Genomic DNA, 16,857 nt, shown 5'->3' with positions numbered 1-16,857 from the left:
CCAGCCCCCGCTAGAAACTCCCGCCACTAGCTGCAGGAACCAGGGGCTGACAGGACCCACTTCCCCCTCCGCCCACGGGCTAACCCAGATCCCGCCCTCAGCCTCCATTTTATACACCCCCACGTGACCCACCTCAAACCTCCTCCGGCTGAAAATATATGACGTTCCGCGCAGTCCCCCCCTCCCCGCACGTATGCAAATTAGCCCCTGGTGGAGGGGGTGCCCGGATGTTGGCTGCTCCGCCCTGTGCTGCCGCTCTTCGCTCGCTCTTCTTCCCTCCCTCTCGGTGAGGCTGCGGGTCAGCGCGAGCCACTGCAGCGAAACGGTCGGCGGCAGCGCGAGCGGCGAGACTGAGCGGGCGCGGCGCAGGCGGCCACTGAGACCGGCACTCGGCGGATCCAGCTGCGGGGAGACTCCCAACACCCACCCGCCACCATGGTGAGCAGCCCCCGCTTCCCCTCCCCCGCCCGAGCCCCCTGCACCGGGCCCGGCAGAAAATTCCAGACCCAGCCTCGTCCTGCGGCTCTGGGGCAGAGATCGAGAGGGAGCGGGGACGGCAGCGGCCCTTCGGAGCCCCCCCCCGTCCTGCTTCCCGCGGGACCGGGCCCTCCCCCGCCGCTTATCCCCCCCACCCCAGCTACCTCCGTGCCTGGGCCGCCTCCAGATCCCCCCCGGTCCTCTCCCCGCCGCTGGGCCGCCTCCAGCTAACCTCCCCCGCGTTCCCCGGGCAGCCTCCGGGTACCCGTGTCCTCCATACCGCCGTGCCCAGGCCAACCCCGGATACCCCCCGTCCGCCTCCGGATTGTCCCTCCCTCCAGGCCCGCGCCGCCTCCAGCTACCCCCGTTGCTCCCCCCCAGCCCAGGCCGCCTGCAAATGCCTCCTCCCACATGACCCCCCCCACTGTCTTTTCCTGCCACCCTGTCAGTAACAGCCCATCCCCCCGTCCTAATACCCCTGTCACCCCCCTCCACTCTCCTTCCCTTCTCAGCCCCCGTCCCCTTGTTATCCTGCATCCACACTCCGCTGCTCATCTGCCTTGGTGCCCTCCCCTCCACTACCCCCAACCTCAGTGTCCTCAGGCCCCCTCCCATCTCTGAAACAGGATTGAATCCTAGACCGCTCTTCATCTGTTTCCCAGATGTGGTCCTGCGTTTCTCTGCCATTGCTCAGTGGTGCTGTTCCGTGGTGGTGATTTTGCAGCCTTGCAGGGTTTTTTTTTTTTTTTTTGCTTTGGTGCAGCAGCGTTTGCTTTTCATGTGCAGGCTCGGAAGGCTACGATGTACGTCGCCCATGGCAGGAGGCTTTCTAGATTATACAGACTTGATTGCTCAGAGTTGGAAATCTTACAGTAACTGTAATCTACGTGTATGTTTTCGGATGTTGTAAGACTGTTCACAATATATCACGGTGTGCATGAAGGGGTTTTCTTTTTAAAATCATAGCGATTTAAATTTCCTTTTTACTGCTGTAAAATTAATCCAGACATATGGTATCCTGTGCTGTAGTATTTTACGTCGACACTAGGGGTGTCTCCTACTTACCACTGGTGCCAAGAAATCAACGCCCTTTTTAATAAACATTTATTTTATCTTAAAATATCCTATATCCCTGGCTGCAGGGTGACTTCTGTCAAAGTTTCAGGTTTGATATTGGGAAATGTATGCAATTAGAGCTATTCATTCCCAGTTCTTCTTCCCTTATGTGCAAAACCAGCTGGTTTTCACCATTGCATGTTAAATCTAGCAGTACACATGAACTAAAAATGGATTTCCTTTTGTTTTTATTTTTAAAAACACAATTGCCAACTTTCCTGGGTACAGTAAAGCTATGGTAGAAAATTATGCTGCATATTTTGACTGATCTTTTAATTGCGCCTTTACCTTCTGTTAGAAATATTTTGTTAGGGAAACATTTTTGAAATATTTAGAGGCTTGCTTTGTTTAGCAGTAGCTTTCCAGATCTACAATTCAAAACATTTGAAATATCAAATGGTTATCCCTTTTGTGTTCTGAAAAAGTGGTAGTAAAATCAGTGCTTAAAAACAAAACAAACTTTTACTACTTGAAGCCATGTTCCCACTGCAGTGCTTCCAGTTGTACGTGCATCTAATAACTGAACTATACGTAGCTTTCGTTAAATTATAATTACGTTGATACATTAAAGCCAAGGTTATATGAGAAGAATTTCTTGAAGGTTTCTCTGATGCTTATTAATGTGCACAAATTGCAAGAAAGAGTTCATGAATGGTGAGATCCATTTTAGTGCGTCTGTGAAAGGTCTTTATACTCACCCTAAATGTCACTGCCTTGCTAGAAACTTGTGCCAGCATAGTCATATTGGGTGAGGGTGTCTTTTTTATGACACTTTTATAGCAGCAAAAACCTTAGTGTATATACAGCTATGCTGTTAAAAATACTTTTTGCTGGTATAGTTTATTTTGCTGGGGGAATTAATATAATACACTGTACTGGGCAAAAGCACTTTATAATTTTTATTTATTTATTTATTGGCAGGATAAGCTGCATCTACACTAGCAGTCCATGCAAACCTTTTCTGTGGTAGACTTGACTTTTAAGTTTGAAATTTGGATAAAATTTAAGAATAGATTAATCTGAGAAATCAAGATCAGCATAATTTAAGCTGCCTTTCATTTTTAGTAGGAAAATGAATATACTTTGTGGTAATTTAGATGCATTCACTCCAAGAGACCAAAGTCTTAATTTATATAAAGTAAGATCATGTCTTATTTTTCAGTTCTAACTTTTTTTTTTTTTTTTGGTAATAGGATGATGGTTTTCGGAGTTTGAAGTAACATTTCTCTTGTGTTCCTGCAGGACCAAAGTACTGGCACTTATAGTAAACAAGCTGAGGTGAATGTATTGTAGTGTGTATGATAGGTAGATTTATTCTAAGATTTCATAGATAGTAAGGCCAGAAAGGACTGCTGTGATCATTTGGTCTGATATCCTGCATAACACAGGCCATCAGACTTCCTTTCACGTTTGAACTAGACTCTCTATCTTTTAGGGAAAAAAAATCCAGTTGTGTTTTGAGATATATTCTGAATATAAACATTAGTGAGAGTGAAAGTAGAACCACAGTTCTGAGGTATATTGAACTTGTTAGTATAGCAGCTTATTTAAATATTTTTCTAATGGGCACCAAAATACTACAGTGATGGCTATATTACAGATTGCTTGAAGCAGTGTACACACTTTATTTAACAGAGTTTGAGCTAGACAATATTGTCTAAGAGAAAAATTACTTTAATCGCAGGGAAACTTACTGGGGAGTTCTATAAAAGTAAACTATGTTGATTTTGGGCAAACATGTTGTTGGGACAAGTTATTTCTGATAGCTCCTTGCCCACAGGGCCATGGTTTTTCTAGCTAGTTTTGAGCTTTATACCTGGAGAACGGGAAAATAAGAATCATCCAGAAGTCTTTTAACTGGATGTAACATAATATGTACATGCTTCTAGTGGGGGAAAAAAAATTCAGGACATTGCAGCAGATCATTAATTTAACTCTTGCTTTCTGTAAAATCTGGACCTCATGATTGTCTACTCGGAGATTATGCCTAACTTTCCTCTGGAGGTGATGTGTCTACCATAGACCATCACTTGAATATGCTGGCTAGCAGTAGAAGAGAATCAATGAGGGGGTGGGGGGTCTAGAGTTCATGCAGTGAAAAATGGTAAGTTTAAGTTATTAAGTAAAATAACCTTAGACTTGTGTGAAGGCATTTGCACTTTTTATCAAAGGTTTCTTATTTTGAAGATTACTTTTAAAGGGCATATTTTCTGAGTTTTGTGACTAGAAAGTAAATTTTGCAAAGAAAAGAAAATGAGGATTATGCTCTTTACATCATGATGTCCAGAGAAGGAATGAAGACTTGATATTAAAATAAAAAAAAAGTCAACTTGTTTTTTATATTAGAAATACGGGTCCTTATCTAGGCCAGAACATTTTAATGACTGTAGAGCTAACTGAATGGTAACATCACAAAACCCCAGAGAGTAAAAGCTGAGCAATTGAGGGAGAGGGATTTTAAGTCAGTGTTTGAAACTCTTAACTTTTAACACTTATTTAACTTCGATGGCCGATAAACATTTGGATAAAGGAAGTCTTTGTGATTTAAAACCCTCCTTCAGTTAAGGTGTTAGCAGGCACAGTAAGCATCAGACTTCCCATAGATTCGGCACCAAAATCAGGAAAGGACAGACTTGACCAGGGGTTCTCAAACTGGGGGTCAGACCCCTCAGGGTTGCACAGTTATTACATAGGGGGTCACGAGCTATCCGCCTTCACCCTAAACCCTGCTTTGCCTCCAACATTTATAATGGTGTTAAATGTATAAAAAAGTGTTTTTAATATAAAAGGGGTGAGGGCCGCACTCAGAGGCTTGCTATATGAAAGGAGTCACCAGTACAAAAGTTTGAGAACCACTGGACTTGACACTCCAGATATTTCTAAGGCTCAGTGGGGAGCTATTGAAATCAGGGAGGCTTTAAAGGAGTATTTTAACAATGAACCACAGTAATATATGTTTCTGTAATCCATTGAGCCAGGCAGTGTTTTCTTGCACTGTAGTATGAACTTTCTCATGATCGCTGTGTATGCAGTAATGTAACAGTGCAAATGCACCTATTGGCACTGTCGACTTACGTTACATCACTGCTCATCCACTATTGTAATTAAACTGCAGTTGCACGTCCACACAATGCTCTTTGTGACGGTGAAGCGTGTCCACAGTAGGTACTCTTGCATTGACAGAGAGAGCAGTGTGCCATGGGTAGCTATCCCACTGTGCAACTTGCAGCCATCTGATACTGCATGTTCTGGGAAGGTTTTGCAGTGTCTCACGGGGGTGGGCTAAGCGTTCCATTATGCAGTTTTCTCTGTCCCATCAATCCATGGGCTTCCTAGTAGATTTCATGGCACTTGTCAACAGATCCTGTAAACACATGGCTGCCATCTGTCAGAAAGCATGGATCTTGCAGTGCTCTCCAGTATTTTGGTGAGTGTTATGAACGCAATGCACGTGATCCTGCAGGATTTAATGAGCTGTGATTCTGATGATGACATTGTGGTGTCTGCCCTGCTGTGTGCACCATGGACAGAAACCATTCAAGATTGCAGTTGCCATTCATGGAGCAGCTGCACACAGTGGACCATCAGTTCTGGGCTCAAGAAACAAACATTGAGTGATAAGATCACACTGTTACACAGATATGGGATGATGAGCAGTGGCTACAGATCTTTTGGATGCGCAAAGCCACCTTTCTGGAAGTGTGTGCAGAGCTCATCCCTACTCTCTGGCACAGTGACACCAAAATGAGAGCTGCCCTAGTGGTGGAGAAGCGAGTGGCAATTGCAGTGTGGAAGCTGGCAATGCCAGACTGCTACTGATCAGTTCCGAATCAGTTTGGAGTTGAGAAGTCCACCATGGGCTTTGTAGGGATGCAAGTTTGCTTGGCCATTAATCGTTTCCTGCTATGAAGGACTGACACTCTGGGCAGTGTGCATGAAGTAGTGGATGGGTCTGAGGCAATAGGATTCTCTAACTGCATGAGGCAGTAGATAGCATGCATATCCCCATTTTGGCCCCAGACCATGTTATGATGGAGTACATCAACAGGAGGGGCTACTTTTTTATAGTACTGCAAGTGCTTTTGAGCATCAGATACTGGGGCTATTAGAGGGGCTCAATGGGGAGCTGATCGAATCGGGGAGGCTCTGAAGGAGTATTTTGATAATGAGCAAAAGTTGCTTATGTTTCTGTAATGCATTGAGCCAGGCATTGTTTTCTTGCACTGTAGTATGAACCTTGTAATGATCGCTGTGCGTGCAGGAATGCAACAATGCAAATGCACCTTTTGACACTGTCTTTGAATTTTAGCAGCAATCTCCATATGTAAGAAACAAATAAAGATTCATTCACTTTCTATAAGTACATTTTTATTCAACAGTCATGCAAACATTTCTATCTTCTGGAAGGAGCGGGAAAATTGAGCACATTTGCCAATGAGGCTCTCACAGCTGGGTGTATGTCCAGCTGTCATTGTGAAACATCTCCCTTGGGATGGAGTGCCTGGGGTACTGCAATGACCCTGGAATGTGTGGGGAGCACTTGGAAGGCAGGTCTGTATGGGCTGCAGGAGGAGGTGAGCATGGACGTGTTCCGCCTGAAGTTCAGTCAAGGACCTCAGTATGTCAGCTCCCTGAGCCACTTTATCATCTGCTTCTGTTCGTGTTTTCTGTCCTGACTATCCATCCGCAGTTTATCATTGATAGCATCTCTCCATGCTCTCTACTTGCAATACGAAGCACCAGAGGATTGCAGCACATCCCGGAACACATCTTCCTTACTTCTCTTGTTTCATCTCCTTATCAGCCTGAGCCACTCAGCTAGCGTGCAGGAGGAGACCCTCAAGGGCACATCGACAGATGGTAAAGAAACAACAGACAGAGGCACTATTGTGAGTGCAGTCACACTCTTGATCCAAACAAGTTAGAAATACAACTTTTTCACTTTCCCTTGGCAGGCATTCAGCACGGTGGGAGCCCCCGCCCTGTTGAGGTTGGCCTGGAGGGTAGGGAGTTTCAGTGGGGTATCACTACAAGCATAAAGGGCTGCTATTCTGAATACTGGCACTGTTTTCCACAGGCGAGAGTGATAGCTGGTATCTCACTCCTGAGGGTAACCGAGGATGCAGGGGGGCAGCTTCTGCATGTATGTGGCAGTAAACTGGGTCTGTATGCTGCTCACATATGTGCTTATATGGTGCCTGCCGAAGTAGTTGCCGATTGGCACAGCAAAATTTCCTACAGTGACGGAAAAAACAAAACAGCCCTCCCAATAAACCTTCGGTAGAGGATTGCAGATTACTTCCAGGAAAGTTTCCTAGAGATTTGTGTGAAGGATTCCCAGAACATGCCGGTGTACATAAAGAAACTTTTCCGCAGGGCTCCTTCTGCCTAACTGCGCAGGGAATGAGAAGCAGAAACAAACTTTACCTATGTTGGTTATTTCAGTCTCTCTTCTACCCTGATTGAAAAACAGAGCATTACCTCATGTGTCCCTGTAGTATTGAAGCACAATGAGAACTTATCGGAGCTTCCCTATCCTGCATCAGGCGTGCCCAAGCCAAAGTGCTGGGACTAGGTATATCCCTCTGGAGTCAAAAAGAGGTCCTGGCTTGCCACGCCACTGGATATCCCTGTTACCTGTCCCCCATCCTCCTCCAGTTCCACATCCTCATCCACCATGTTGTTCTTGGGGTTCACTCCTCTGGCCACAATCTCCGGACTCCCCCCAAACTATCCACAGGACTTGTGGAGGTGGGGGTCACTGCCGAGGATGGTGTGAAGCTTCGTATAGAAGCAGCATGTCTTTTGTACCACACAAGAGTGACTGTTGGCCTGCCTTGTCTTTTGGTATGCCTGCCTCAGCAACTTGATTTTTTTGCAAGCACTGCTGCATGTCCCTATCGTACCCCTTCTCCTCCGTGCCTCAAACAATCTGCCTGTATATACCAAAGTTCCTGCAGCTGGAGCGGAGCTGTGACTGAACAGCCTCCTCTCCTCCACAGACCCAACAGATCTACCACCTCTGGTGTATTCCAGGCAGGAGCACATTTGCTGTGGGGAGCTGGCATTGTCAGCTGGGCAGATGATATGTGAGCTCTCCATGCTGAGCAAACAGAGTAATTTCAAAAATTCCTACGGTTTTAAAAAGGGAGGAGTGCATACCTGTGTACCAGGCTGCAAGGCAGCAGAGTTCAAACCAATGACCAGAGCAGTTACGATTGGCATTTTGGGACACCACCTTGAGGCCACTTAAGGCAACGTAATGCAGTGTCTACGCTGACACTGTATCGCTCTAACTACGGTGCCCTAAGCACTGTGCCTCTAGTTGAGGTGGTTTTATTACGTTGGTGTGGCAGGAGAGTTAAACTGGTGGGAGGAGCATTGCAGTGTGTACACTTCCATAGTAGGTCAATGTAAGCTGGCTTATGTTGACTTAACTTTGTAGTGTAGACAAGCCCTTAGAGTAAAAAATTAGCAGAAGAGTAACGACTTGTAATTCTTCCCCCTCACTCCTGCTTTTCTAGTCTTTATATATCATAAAGAATCCTACAAAAAAGGTGTGCGGGGCAACATGTCCAGTTTATTTAAAAATCCTTTGCAGGTCACCTTCAATTTATGTACTGCAAATTTTAAAAGGAACTAACTTGTAAAGATTGAAAGCTTTGTAACATCTAACTTCATACGTTAATTGGATGTCTGAGCAACACTTGTCTGGAAGGATTGTAGAAATGAGAGGGTTTTTTTGTTTGCTTTTTATTCAAGGGCTTATTTATATTATGGTGACTAGCATCCATGAAGCACAGAATTTTGTAACTCTTTTACTTTTAGTAAAAAATTTTCTGTAGTTTCCTCCTATGATTTTTTGAGTGTTGCTAAAGAAAATAGCAAGAGAATAGTGAGTTAATGCAGAAAGTAAGTGTAGGTGATAAGCAAACTTTTGATCTATTAATCAAAGTGCTTACAGGTTTCCTTTCCAGTGAAATAAAGCAAAACTTTTATCCATAGTTAAATATTAAAAAAATAATTAAAAGCACTGTCCACAATTCTGATTTCAGTTTGGGGAGTCCTGCATCTTGATTCTCCTGACCCCTTTCTCTCCTTGACCCTACTTCTTGTGATCTCTTTCTGTGAATTTCTCATGTAGGAGAGTTAGCCTAATTGCTCTCTATGATCACGCTGTTCTTTGTTGTTTAGCAACCAGTTCACTTAGTGGTATGTTCCCCCATTTTTCCACCCTTTCTCTTGTTGGTTTATATGCATTTTTTCCCCCATGCCTATTTATTTCTGTGCATTAGCTCTCCCCACAGAAAGACCCCAGAAGCAGAGGTGGTTGATTGTGCTTTGCTTCCTACACACTAATCCTTCCTCAAAAGCATCAGCAGGAGCAGGGAAAGCACTACTTTGCGTGAAGCACAGCCATGATCAAACTCCTTTGCTTCTGGAGGCGTTCTGGGGGTGGGAGAAAAGATTGAAATGAAGGTTGAGGAATACACTGAGGCAGAGGTCTATATGTTAACTAAAAGAGAGGGAAATAGAAGTGCTGCTGCTCATTGGATGTATAGTTGAAAAAGTTTAAGCAAACTTTCTTGATGAAACAAATGGACTGTATTAAATGTGGATTCTTGATGATTAAGGTGAAAGGATGGAGAATAAGTATTTTAGTAAATATCACAAAGATTTGTATGGAGTATAGTTTTAGCTGTGTTGGTCCCAGGAGATATTACTTCATCTACCTTGTCTCTCAAAAAGATTTGACATATCCAATGGAATTTGAGAGATCTAATGCACTAGATTTAACAGCTCTATTTCTCTTCCAACTACCGTACAAGCTAATCTCATAACACTCTTTTCATTTTGTAAAAATTGTCCTCATTTTATAAATGAGGAAACTGAGACAGAGAGGCTAAGTGACTTCTCCAAGTACATAGAAATTACTGTTGTTCTTTAGATGTTAACATTGTTATGTGATCCTGGTGCTGAGATGCATTCCTAGCTCTGGAGAAAAATAGCAATGCTAAACCAAATGGTCCAGTAAGAATTTGAGGTCTCAGAATTTACAAATCATGAGGGCTGAAAATGCAACTTTTGTACCATTGGAAACCTCTTGTTTTCTGCTTTCCAGTGGCATAAGACACGTGACAGGCTGTTAAACTTTAAAATAATACATTTCATACTACCATCTTTTTTCATTTTACATCCAACATGGCTAACCCGTAAAGTGACCACTTTCTTTGAAGACAAGATCTAGAAACTAGTGTTTTACATTGTGTGAAAGCAATTTTTTGTCCAAGTTGTCAGTAACCTAAAGAAATGATAACTCTGACAGTTTGAGGTCTGTTTAAAAAACAACAACAAAAAAACAAAAATACCTTACTGAAGTGGGGAAGAAGCAGAGCTAGATGAAAGCCAAAGTATGTAAACTTAAGGTCTGATGTTTTGTGACCACTCATAGCTAGATAGACTTCAGTTGGACCTGGAACAATGACTAGAAAATTTAAGTTCTTTCTGTCCTAACAGGATTAGATTTCATGATGTCATGGCTTCCAGTCTTGTGCTTGGATCACTGGGTCACACCATATATCGTAGAGAATTTATGGATTATTTTGGTCACCAGAAGAAATAGATATGCATGATAGCAATAGAAATATTGTACCTTTTTGTTTTTACCAAAGTCTGTTAACATACATAATTTCCTAATGGGACTAAATTTACTTTATTCTGTGCGATGAAGTGAAAACAAGCATTTTTCTAGATTACAGCCAAAAGTGTCTTCATGAACAGATCAATATTACATTCTAGGCATGGGTTGTCTGTGAGTTCTTGATGAAGATATAGGGCTAAAATACGTTTCATAGGAATGAAAAAAGCTGCCAAAAAAGAAAGAGGAAAATATCTGTGCACCTCAATATTAGTGAATTAAAAATACTTTAAAAGTGTTAGCTGCCTAGTGTCTAAGATGATAAAAAATTTCAAAACAAGCAAATGTTATGCATAAGAGAAGACAATATTTGCAGATTTGAGATATTGCTGTTTTCCTCTTTCATTCACGCTAACTTTAAGACCATAGAAATTCTCCTATGCAGTTGCCCAGCTTTTTGTCCAGGTTAGCTCGACAGCAGTTTCTCATATCAACTTGCTTCACACAGTTCCTGTTCCTTCAGATAAGGAACATTTAAAATGGTCACCATGTTCTTAACTGATCTGGAAATGGTGATATGTATGGCATAAGTATTCTTTCGCTTCTTCTGAACCTCATTTTCAACCATGTGTTTTCTAAAACTTTCACATATGGTTCATTTTTTCTGGTTCTTAGTGTTTTGTGTGCATGCAAAGTTTAATAAAAATGGTTAATCTGTTTCTGAGTAAGAATGGAAAAAATATTCCTCCTAGTTAAAATGGTCATTTTTGTAACAACTGGACAGCCAAAATGGTTGGAGGGTAGAAAGCTAATTTTTGGTGTTTATGCATTTCGCAACAAAGATAATTTTTTGATTTTTCTTTCGACAGTTATAACCATTAAATTTTATACCATGGATGCACAGTAAAGATCGCACTGGACTTTTAATTGCACTTTTAGACTATGCAGCTAAGGAAGGCAGTGCTGTGGGTTAACATGGCTAATTTAACTGTGGGTTATTGAAAGTTGTTTGACTGTATGGTTAGTTAAGGCTCTGCATCATGAATAGAGAAGAATCTTCACAATTATAAATAATGCTTAGTAACCAATAAAGAAATCTTGGAAACCCTTTGAATGCCTTGGATAACAGGTCAGTATTGCTCCTTAACAGCCAGCAAAAATCTTAGCTCCCAGGCTGCAAACAGATTGAGCTAATTAGTAAATCAAATTTGTGAAGGATTTTGTGTGGATGGTTGAATTTAAGCCAAAATATTAAATGTAGCTAAACAGCCAGAGACTAAAAACACAAGTTAAGTAGGCATCGTGAGCATTTTAAAAACTTTGGGCACGGCCAATTGGAAATTTTGACCCATGTAAGCATTACAGTATTTTGGCAGATAAGTAAATCAGGAATTGAAAAACTCCAATTCCTATAAGCCACTGCCATAGAATGATAAAGTTAGCTAAAAATACAGTGGTGAAAGGCCCACTAGCAAGATCCATGGGCAAATGTCCTGCTGAAGAGCCCAGCTACTGGAGAGGGGATTTTACTGGGATTGCTTCCAGAATATAGTCTTGGGACCCAGTGACCCAGATGAGGACGTTCATCTTATACTCATATTTAACCAAAGGCAGATGTAAATCTCATTTAAATTTAAAATTCCACTTCTTCCCCCTCACCCGTGCTGGATAGGAGGAGACCCTTATTTCTTTTCCCTGCTTTCAGAACTTCCTACCTGCTATGAGTGGGGCAGGCCTCTGTTACTGTATCCACTTTCCATTCTCTCCACTTCCCAATTAATAATACCACTGTGCACAACTGGTGTTTCTCCTGGCCTTTTCAGATAGCTGTGGCAGCAAAAGACTGACACAACTCTTGACTGTTTCAGTGGTGACTGAACAGCAGAATTGAAACTGTTTGAGTCTAGTCAGTTGTGTTTTTTCTGCTCAGCGAAGTTATGAACAGCCTCAGCAATGCTGAAGTTGTCTTTCTAAGTCTTGCAGCATTCATTCTGATGGGATATATGGGCCCAAAGAGTCAAATATATTAACGTGACCCAGTCATTGTCCAACATTAAACAATGTTAAACAAGGTTTTGGGTTTGGTATACAGAGTGGTGGGGCTCGGGCTGTCAGGGGCTGTCAGCCAGAACAGTCAACACAGTGTCTGCATTGACCTAACTACACCGACCTAAGCACTACACTTCTCACAGAGGTGGAGTTATTAAGTCTGCGTAATGGGTCACTTACACTGGCGAGAGCAACATTATAGGGTAGATGCTTACCAAGTTGGGTCAGCCTAATTCTGTTGTATAGACCAGGTCAAAGGGACAGATATAGAGAGGAAACCAAGATGGTTAATATAGCAGCATAGCTTAAGGGAGCCCTGGGTTGGTCAGTATTGGGCTATTCTTAACCTTTGCTTCTCTGTGCTAACCTAAGGACTTCCCAATGCTTACTTAAGTGGTACCGTTTGACTAGGGCCAGGTATGTACTTCAGTATTAGATTGACCTAGTGATGTTGTTCGAGACTTCAAAAAATTTTGTACATTGTCTGATGTAGTTAGGTTGTCCTAACTCTCGTTGTAGACAATGGTAGGTAGACAGAGGGCTTGTCTACATCAGAAAGTTGCAGCGCTGGTGAGGGAGTTACAGCGCTGCAACTTAGGAGGTGTACACATCTGCAGGGCACCACCAGCGCTGCAACTCCCTGTTTGCAGCGCTGGCCGTACTCCCGTTTTGTCTCGGGTGTAGAGGATCCAGCGCTGGTGATCCAGCGCTGGTAATCAAGTATAGACACTTACCAGCGCTTTTCTTGACCTCCGTGGAATAAGCAGGTATCCCAGCATACCTGAGGAAGCCTCTGGTAATCAAGCTGGTCTCCTTCCCCGGCTTGCTTTCGCGTTCCCCGAACCCCGAGCAAGCAGGTCTCCTTCCCTGCGGTTTGCAGGGTGGTTCGGGGAACGCGAGAGCAAACCGGGAAAGGAGACCAGCTTCGCCGCGGTTTGCTCTCGCGTTCCCCGAACAAGCAGGTCTCCTTCCCTGCGGTTTGCAGGGTGGTTCGGGGAACGCGAGAGCAAACCGCGGCAAAGCTGGTCTCCTTTCCCGGTTTGCTCTCTCGTTCCCCGAACCCCCGAGCAAGCAGGTCTCCTTCCCTGCGGTTTGCAGGGTGGTTCGGGGAACGCGAGAGCAAACCGCGGCGAAGCTGGTCTCCTTTCCCGGTTTGCTCTCTCGTTCCCCGAACCCCCGAGCAAGCAGGTCTCCTTCCCTGCGGTTTGCAGGGTGGTTCGGGGAACGCGAGAGCAAACCGCGGCGAAGCTGGTCTCCTTTCCCGGTTTGCTCTCGCGTTCCCCGAACCCCCCTTGAAGCCGCCCAACAGCGCTGCAGTGTGGCCACATCTAACACCACTTGCAGCGCTGGTTGCTGTAAGTGTGGCCACTCTGCAGCGCTGGCCCTATACAGCTGTACTAATACAGCTGTAACAACCAGCGCTGCAAAATTTTAGATGTAGACATGGCCATAGTAACTGCCTTTTGGAGATATGGATTAACTACATTGACAGCAAAACTTGTGCTGCTATAGTGTAATATAGACATACTCTAATAAACCCTACTCTGTTTTGAAAATGCTGTTTGCTGTCACTGCAAATACTTGCTGAAGTGCATTGATTCCTGAAGGGGACAAAAAGTCTCTGAACAGGTATCTCTTTCAGTTGGACTCAATGGGCAGAGGTCACAGTGAAACAGGATTGTTGGAGCCTAGAGGCTCAGTCTTGGAGATATTGAGGCCTCATGGCCCATCCTTGTCGAAGAGTGGGACCCCTTGAAGGTGTTTCACACTGAAAGGGTTCTTCCAAGCTACTGTTTTAGAGCTGGTGGGTAGCTTTTTAATAGCCCTGTTCTACAGAGCCACTGAATCAGTGTTGTATATAAAATGATACTCTTGAGCAGTTTAATTTAATATTTAGGAGCTATTTAAGGTGCTTATCACTTTGGTATCTCAGTGTTTGTGCGACAGGCTTCACTGATTAACAAAAAAAATGAAGGGCCACCCATGTGGTTCCTCTGGGATTTCAGAGATGAAAACAAGCTTTTGTGGATCTGCTACTGAATCTAATGTCTTCCATGATCAGTTCAGTATCTAGTGGAAACTAGAAAAATTATTAGAGTTTGAGTCTGTGTGAATAAATTTGAGGATATTTCATCAAAAGGAAAATACACAGAGATGAATTACTAGTGTTTTCCGTAGAAAGACTTAAGTACAACCCGCAAAACTTTTGAAATATATAATTTTGAATGCTGCTTTTCTTTTTGACTCAAGAAAGGAAAAGGCATCATCTTACTTTCTATGACAGCCTCTTATTTGAAGTGGGTCTGTTAAAATGTCTTATCAGGACTTGTTTATAAATTTCCAATTGGATCTCAAACAAATGGCTGAAGGAATGTAAGAAGTTATTTTACCAATTTATTTTGAAACATAGATGTTCCAGATAATAGTTACAGAAGTTTGGACCTCTCAAATACTGAAGTGTATCTGAACACTTAATTCTTGGTACCATTTGGAGTAGTCTTAGAATGTGGACAGAGTATTGAAAATTAAATAGGATTAAGTATATGATTTCAGATGGAAGGAAAATAATCTTGTAGTAGTCTGGTACATTGAAGTTCTGCTGAAACCGGGCACTCATTAGGGTTTCAATAAAAGTTCTAGATAAAGCATTTACATTTGATTTTCAGTATTAAATATTTAGACCATTGCACCCATGGACAAAAAATAAGTTATAGTAAACTTAGGTTGTAAATTCTTTGGAGCAGGGACCATCTTCCTGTTTGAGGTCCTGATCCTTGTTTACAGAAACAAACACAAGCTGAATTTGTTTTAATGATACAGATTAACTGAGAAAAAATACTGTTTCAAGTCTCAAGGATGCATATCCTTCAGTAGGAAATTTTCATATGAAAGCAATCTATTTTTGTGTTATTTGTCTTTATGCAGTTCTTTGAATTTTAAGACTCTGGTAATTATAGTAACTGGAGCCTTTTAGAACTCTGCAACAAACTCTTTTTCAGTACATTTAAAAGTAAATTTAAAACATTGGCTTGCTTAGGTACAGTTACTGTTAAAAATTCAGTCCAAGAGTTTCTTCAAAACTGAAGATCCTGTTGCCTTGAAAAGGCTCTTGTAGCATTTTATTGGTTCCATAAAAGGTCGCAAAGATCTTGTTTGAAATTTTAGATTTCTATAATCTTAATCCATTTAAACTATCTCACTTAATGTCAAGAACATATTTTCATATCTTGTGACACATCTTTATCCTTTGCAGACTTGATTCTTCTTGCATCTTCAACCCGCATTAACTAATCTACGACTTGTTAGAGTGACTCAGCCCATGAAAGCTTAAGTCCAAATAAATTTGTTGGTCTCTAAGGTGCCACAAGGACTCCTCATTGTTTTTGCTGAAATGCCTAACATGGCTACCGTTCTGAAACTTGAAATGGCTAAAGCTTTAGTTCTGACAAATTTATTTTCTCTTTGCAGAAAGGAACTAAGCCCTGGTCAACACCCTAAAACTTGTAGCTAGATCAGCCTAACTCAGGGCTGTGAAAAATTTCATACCCTGTGCTATGACCTAACTCCCACTGTAGATGCAGCTAGGTAAGTGGTCTTCTGTCAACCTAGCTACTGCCTCTCAAGAGGGTGGATATACTACGGCAATGGAAAAACCGTTTCTGTCACTGTAGTACCCTGAAATGAGACCTAGTCTACACTACGTGTTTAAACCGAATTTAGCAGTGTTAAACCGAATTAACCCTGCACTCGTCCACACAGCGAAGCCCTTTATATTGATATAAAGGGCTCTTTTTAAACCGATTTCTGTACTCCTCCCCGACGAGGGGAGTAGCACTGAAATCGGTATTGCCATGTTGGATTAGGGTTAGTGTGGCAGCAATTCAACGGTATTGGCCTCCGGGCAGTATCCCACAGTGCACCACTGTGACCGCTTTGGAAAGCAATCTGAACTCAGATGCAGTGGCTAGGTTGACAGGAGAAGTTTCGCAAACTTTTGAATTTCATTTCCTGTTTGTCTAGCGTGGAGCTCTGATCAGCACGGGTGGCGATGCAGTCCCAAATCCAAAAAGAGCTCCAGCATGGACCATATGGGAGATACTGGATCTGATCGCTGTATGGGGAGACAAAGCTGTTCTATCAGAGCTCCGTTACAGAAGACGAAATGACACAGCATTTGAAAAAATCTCCAGACTGTGGTAGACAGAGGCCACAGCACAGTGCTGTGTGACAAGCGTAACGGAAAGCCAAAGAATCAAATGGACGCTCATGGAGGGAGGGGGTACTGAGGACTCTAGCTATCCCACAGTCCCTGCAGTCTCCAAAAAGTATTTGCATTCTTGGCTGAGCTTCCAATGCCTGAAGGGTCAAAAACATTGTCCCGGGTGTTTCAGGGCATATCTCGTCAATTCCCCCCCCTCCCCCCCCGGTGAAAGGAAAGGAGAAAAAATCATTTCTTGCCTTTTTTCAGTGTCACCGTATGTCTACTGCATGCTGCTGGTAGACGCGGCGCTGAACAGCAGCATCCCCTCCCCTTCCTTTCCTGATGGCAGATGGTGCAAAATGGTGGAAAACCATCC

At 43.1% G+C, this 16,857-nt stretch overlaps 1 protein-coding gene across 1 annotated transcript in view; it reads left to right on the top strand.

Annotated features, from left to right (window-relative positions):
• Positions 1-215: 215 nt before the first annotated feature.
• Positions 216-16,857, top strand: part of DNAAF10 (dynein axonemal assembly factor 10) — a 120,944-nt gene continuing 104,302 nt past the window's right edge. The window contains exon 1 of the mRNA XM_050950340.1: positions 216-438. Coding sequence (XP_050806297.1) covers positions 436-438 — 3 coding nt within the window. The 5' untranslated portion in view covers positions 216-435. The remainder of the gene's footprint in view (positions 439-16,857) is intronic.

The sequence above is a fragment of the Gopherus flavomarginatus genome, chromosome 4 (assembly GCF_025201925.1).
Source record: "Gopherus flavomarginatus isolate rGopFla2 chromosome 4, rGopFla2.mat.asm, whole genome shotgun sequence".
NCBI lineage: Eukaryota > Metazoa > Chordata > Testudines > Testudinidae > Gopherus > Gopherus flavomarginatus.
Note: the sequence above shows the minus strand (reverse complement) of the source record. Positions and strands in the feature narration are given on the sequence as shown.